The sequence below is a fragment of the Crocodylus porosus genome, unplaced genomic scaffold (genome assembly GCF_001723895.1).
Source record: "Crocodylus porosus isolate Cpor-Errol unplaced genomic scaffold, CroPor_comp1, whole genome shotgun sequence".
Taxonomy (NCBI): Eukaryota; Metazoa; Chordata; order Crocodylia; family Crocodylidae; genus Crocodylus; species Crocodylus porosus.
The window spans coordinates 5,551,389-5,557,441 of NW_017728950.1; the positions used below are offsets into that span (position 1 = coordinate 5,551,389).

The 6,053-nt window shown below is 43.7% G+C and overlaps 1 protein-coding gene across 4 annotated transcripts in view; it reads left to right on the top strand.

Moving 5' to 3' along the window:
- The window catches only part of SPIN1 (spindlin 1), an 87,295-nt gene that overhangs the window by 62,524 nt on the left and 18,718 nt on the right, over nucleotides 1-6,053 (top strand). For all 4 annotated transcript variants that reach the window (XM_019554957.1, XM_019554959.1, XM_019554958.1 and 1 more), the window contains one exon: nucleotides 2,283-2,331. In XM_019554957.1, the coding sequence (XP_019410502.1) occupies nucleotides 2,283-2,331 (49 nt within the window). The remainder of the gene's footprint in view (nucleotides 1-2,282; nucleotides 2,332-6,053) is intronic.

Genomic DNA, 6,053 nt, shown 5'->3' on the forward strand with positions numbered 1-6,053 from the left:
AAAACCAAGGCCTCGAAAATCTGACAATCAACAGCGATTCACCGTGTTACAGTTTTGTTATCTATCATCCTGTTCATGAGCTGTTGACCAGCCCTAGGACTAACTAGTGAGTAGCTGCACCTATCCCGCAAGGGGTGGAAAGCAAGGGCTCGCTAGTAAACCCTGTGGGCCAACAGACCCCCTTTGCATCCTGCATACTGTAACTGAAGAAACATCGGAGACTCCACCTCTTAACTGCCTCTCTTCGTAGTTTAGACAGCATATCTACACTTTCTATACTTATATTTACTGCAACTTCGTTCCAGCCGGTCTCCCCTCTTATTCGTAAGAGAGTGAGGCCAGATGACTGAATAAAACAAATTTTTACTTTACCTTATATTTACTCCGTAATAACTTCTACCACTAACACCCTATCTCAGTGAGCTGTTGACCAGTTCTGGGACTTAAGGAGTTGGCAGCCCATTGGGTTAGAACGCAAGGGCTTGCTCCAGAACCCCGTGAACCAACAGACATCCTACAAACTTATTATAGAAAACTAACAACTCACTCTAAGTCGTCTACTTGCGCCAATTCGGCGAAGCTCAAAGGCGGTCATAAAGCTACCTCCAATCCTGCCCCACAAGCCGCGCGCTCGCCCGCTCCGTAAAGCCCGCGGCTCCCCAAGCAGTGCCGGAATCGCTAGCCCGGCATTCCGCCGCATGACGTCACGAACAGGATGGTAAGTAGACGACCAGGCTATGCTAGTCTGCGTGTGTCCCTGGCGACTGGGACACCGTTTGCCCCCACAGACCTCTGATGATCTCTGCAATCATCTCGCCTACCATGCAGCAGGCAATAGCGACCCTTAAACTGACCATTATTTTGAGGCCTTACAAAATGAGCTAGTTGGTTTCTGGAGGGTTTCTAATACTATAGCCGTAACAATAGTTGAAAAGGGGTATTCTGTACTTAGTGGGTGGTTTCTGCGTTTACCCAAATTTAACGTATAGCCCCTTTTCAGTCCTGAGGCTGAACAGTGTCCACCTTAAATGGTTAGGGGTGCACACCTGAAAAGGTATGTGCTTATTTATGATCAGATAGCCTGGTTTTCTGTTAAAAAATCCCAGTCTCTAATAACTGCCCCTTTTCCCTCCTTTCCAGTCCACATTTTTCTGTGATCAAAATGAAATATATATGTAGGGGTGTTTCATTGTAGAGGGCTCATTGCAAAGTTGCAAAATTTGCAGGTTTTTCTGCTAAGATGAGAAATCCAAGTTTTCGTCTGGTGAAGTGGGAAATCCACGTTTTACTCCGTTTTTCTGTTGGAAATGGCAAACCTGGATCCCTAACAGCCTCCTCCCACTCCCCCAGTCCCAGGCAGCCCTTTTGCAGGCTACAACTCTGTCAGCTTGTAAGGGGAAACCTATGGTTTCCTGGGTTTTTCTCTTTTAAAAGAGGAAATCTGCATTTTTCCGCATCAAACGGAAAACCCAGATCTCTGCTCATGAAACTGAGAGGCAAGTTTTAGACAATCTTCTGAAAGAACTGTTAAGCTTTTTCCATGATTATTTTTATTTGATATAAAAACTGGCTATATGAAACTTCTTTAAAAAATTGGCAGCGGACAGTCTTGTTTAACTTGCCTGTGAAATTTTATTAATTGTACGTTGGGACCATGTTACTTTCTGAGACACTGTTCTACATGAAGAAATTTTAATAGCTGTTAAGATCTATTTAATTAATCAAGTTAAGCGGAGAGAAAAATCATTGTCTGGTGTATTTAAGCAGAGGCTTGAGAGTTGGAAATGAAAAATATAGGCCCATCTTTTGCCACTTCCTTACTGGGTAACTTTGTGTCCATCTACCTTCCCTAGTTTTTGTTTTCAAGTTGAGGATCAAAATGCTTTTATAAGTGGTGAGGAGTAGCAGTGGGAAAGTTGAATATTTTAAGTAATATGACAACACAGCTGTAGTGTTGATCTGAATTATCATATTTTTTTCCTAAAGTTGTGATCAGAGCTTGGTCATGTAGGAGACTTGAATATAATCATTATTTTTCTTGTTACCTGACATACAAATATAAATTAAAATGGTAATTTATCCAAGTTTAGCTGCAGAAAGATTTCAATTGCAGGATTTTTGTCTTCATGTTTTTTATTAATGCTTAGTGTTTGTATTGTTGTTAGATGTCTAAATTCTAAAATTTTGCAGATCTACCTTTTGACCCTCAGAGACAAATATGAGGATTTTTCTTGGCATATTGCATAAACATAATTAATTTTATCTGCCTCCTTCTGTTGTAGGGCATGCAGGAGTTTCTGCTAGCATGATGAAGAAGAGAACTTCCCACAAGTAAGATATTCCTTATTCTTTCTACACTGCAGCTGTTCTTCCCAGTGTGGCATTCACTGTCTTCACTTCAGAAGGATATCCTCCTGTATATATTACTGTTCCAGCCCTTTACTACTTTGTTCTCAGAACTCTGTAGAATTGTGTTCAGTCAATACCGTATTTACTCAAGTCTGAGACAAGTTCCCTCCTTTCCCCCCCAGCCAGCATTCAGCATGCTTTGTCTTGGATTCATATACAAAGCAAAGTGGGGAGCAGGAGGCTGCTATGTTTTTCAGACCCACAACACCCTCCTGCCTTCCCTTATGCCTCTTCCCCTGCTTACTGTCGGGGACAGTTCAGCGCCAGCTCATGTTCGGTTCCCTCCCAGGCATAGAACACATGGAAACTTTGCCCCCTGCCTGGCCAACCAGTGGTACCACCTCTGGTACATGGCCCCTGCCTGGCCAGTCAGCAGTGCTGACAATGCTGTATGGGTGGGAGGGACTGTGCTGTGCTCCAGGAGGGAACAGAACCCAGCAGCATCTGATAGTAAGGAAGTGGGGAGAGGAAGAGGTAGAAACTGGAGAACAGGTGGAAGGGATGGGGACTGTGGGGAGTGAAAGGGGAGGGGCACAGGCTGGTGTTGGGGATTTTTGGTGGAGGGGAAGCAGGAAGACTGCAAGGGGAAGAAGTGTGGTAGGGTAGAAGGGGAAAGGGGCAAAGTAACCCCCTTACCCCCCAGCCACTGTTTTTCCTGCTATAGCACTTGGAGGGGGATGAATTTAAGACAGTCCTCCACTAATTATATTCTGTACGTGGGAATTTATAACAAATTTCCCATATATAGTATCTGATTATTGGGGGGGGGGTCTTAAATTCAGGGTCAACTTAGATTCAGGTAAATGTAGTATATGGTTACTTTGCAAAAATGTTAACTTTTTTTACTAAAGGAAAATAATTTAGTGCCCTTCTTTTTTTAATGCTCATGTTTGATTGTCAACATTACATGAGAAACAAGTGTATAAATAAATTCTGTAATTTGCCTGAAGGTTTTGGAAGAGTAAGTGGCAAGGAGAGTCTGTGCCAGCTTCATTGTCCAAGTAGACCATTGACCATATTGCTGTATGGTCAATATAAAATTGTAATATTTCTGTGATTAGTTTGTACAAGTAGTAGATTATATTTAATCCAGTAATTGCTTTGTTTTTTGCTTTTGTCATGGAGATTTTCCCATATCTGTTCATTCTTTTTCTTTCTTGCACCGGCATCATGATGTGGGTTTTTTTGTCTGTTTGTTTTTTTAATCTTACCTGCCCTCCAAACTCTCCCTGTGACTTAAGCAGAAGTAGCTGGATAACGGCAAGGATACATTGGGATAAAATGAGACAGAATTGCTTTCAGCAACCAAAATAGATTAGGTCCGGTTAGTTCTCTGATGGATTTCCCAGACTTAAACTGAGTGCAGCTGAATTTAATGAATATGTATTAAAATATTTGTTTAAAGTGCAAAAACCTGGCTATGTTTTTCAAAGTATGCTTCTCAGCAAAATGGTACACATCAGTCCAGGGCTGTTGGACACCCTCGGCAATTCTGCAATTCCCTCTAGATGCGGAACGACATGAATATAATGTATAATTTAGATCCCACTATAACTCCCTCCCCTTCCAGTAACTTTCATCTCTTGTCAAACCAGGATGAAAAGATTGTAGTGCACCTTGATGATAAATAAACTGTACCCATCTTGTTTTTGCTTGCTTCACCTCCCCCCCCCCCGATAAGATATACATCTTGTTTTGGAAACGTGAAGAAAAAGATTTTCTAGTGGCACAGCAAAATTCTGGTCACCTGGAACAGGAGCAGTGTCTGCGCATCAGGGTCACTCACTCTCCCCTTGCTGCTCAGCCAAAACCTAGAGGTTTGACCCTGTTGCGGCCAGTGCCAAATTGGCAGCAGCTTTTGGCTGCTTTTGGATTGGCACATTAGCAATACTAACAATATGAAGAAAGGGGGCCGATATTTAGCTAAGATCCCTTGTACTAAAGTACGTCTTACAAATATTTTAATATTGAATTATTATTTATTGTACAGCAGTTTATAATAACAAAATAAGTCTTGCCAAAACATACTTTAAACAGAGAAATTAAACATGGTACTGCTTTCTGGATATAGGTAATAAAATAACCTTGTGGTCTCAACTTGACCTTAAATTTTTCTCAAGCATTCATTGATTTACTGTCTTATCTTAAACAGTAACTGACAGTGCTGTTTCCCAGTTACACTACAGTCAGACACTGTTCTCTGACATTCTTCACATCAGCTCTCTGTCCATGTAAACTTTGTATCTGAATTGAGAAAGAAAATGGGTTATCATTGTTACATGGAAATGTGACACTGAGGTAGTGTTAATGAGAATGTATTCTTACCAATAACTTTGGCATGGTTCCACAGTTACTATTCTGTTGTACCTTAGTTTCAGTACCTTAAGACAGTGCGCCATTTACTTGCCAACAGGGGGACTTCTACCTCCTTTATACCTCACCTTGATTTTGATTAAGCTATTGGTGTCAAACTCATCCTGAGCCACATCCTGGCTTAAGGGCTCTTTGTGGGCTTGGTCTTGCTTAGGAAACAGAGCCGTTTCAGCCTGGGGCACATGGCATCATTAGCAGCTCTGGTTCTATCCTAGAACAATGGCAGTAATAATGGCACTGCCAGGTCTGCCATGGCACACATGGCACAATTGCTGCTGCCACTGCCATGTGCCCTGTGCCATGGTGGTTGTTCTGACTGCAACGTGAGGCATGCAAAAGCTCCAGCAGCGGGGTCAGTGACTGAGAAGGTAAGGCTATGGCAGTGGCAACAGGTAAAACAGCTAGAAGGCAAACAGGGCTGTATCTATCCTTGCTCACACTTCCTGCCAATCTCCATGTCCCATGAGGCCCAAAGGCCTTAGATTCTATAGCAGACTGTGGTTCACACCCCCCACTCCTTTTCCCTGCCATGTCTCCCAACTTCAGGTAGCCCACTGGTAGCCTAGCAGCCAGACAGAATGGCTTCATCAGTGGGATCTGGCCCATGGGCCATCTGTTTAACACCACCTAATTAGAGAAATGGGACTGCTTTTAGCTGCATTTCCTAATTTGTTGGCTTAAATTTGGTTATTCTAAGGAGTTTTAATATCATTTAAAAGAGCCACATTGTCTGGTAACAGGACTATCCATATACTTCTTATTTTTAAAAAACTAGGGGTGCACCAATAGAGATATTTGGGGCTGATAGTGATAGCCACTTTTTAAGGAGGCATATCAGCCAATACCAATCCGATTTTCCAATACGCAGCCTGGCAGGCTGAAGAGCAGTGTCCAGCTGGCTGGTAAGTCTGTTGTGGTAGAAGGGGGTAGAGAAGGGAAGGGGCATAGGAAAGGCAGATTGAGGCCCCTGCAGTGAGGGAGTAAGTGGGGTTAGGGCTGAGGCAGGAGCTTGGCCAGGCACTGACCAGGTAGGGCCAGCTAGGGCGAGGACAGAGCCATGGCTTGTTTGGGGTTGGGCAGCTCCTGCCATTGCACACACCCCAGAAGGGCATGGGGGGCAGCGAGTGTCCCCTGGATCTGCACAGCTGGGGCTAGGGCAGTACCGGGCTCTTCCCAGTGAGGGTTAGGCCAGGCTGCACTCGGGGCAGACAGCGGCACTGGGAGAGGGGCTACAGGGAGGTTGTAGCCACCCCAAAATTCACTGTAACCTG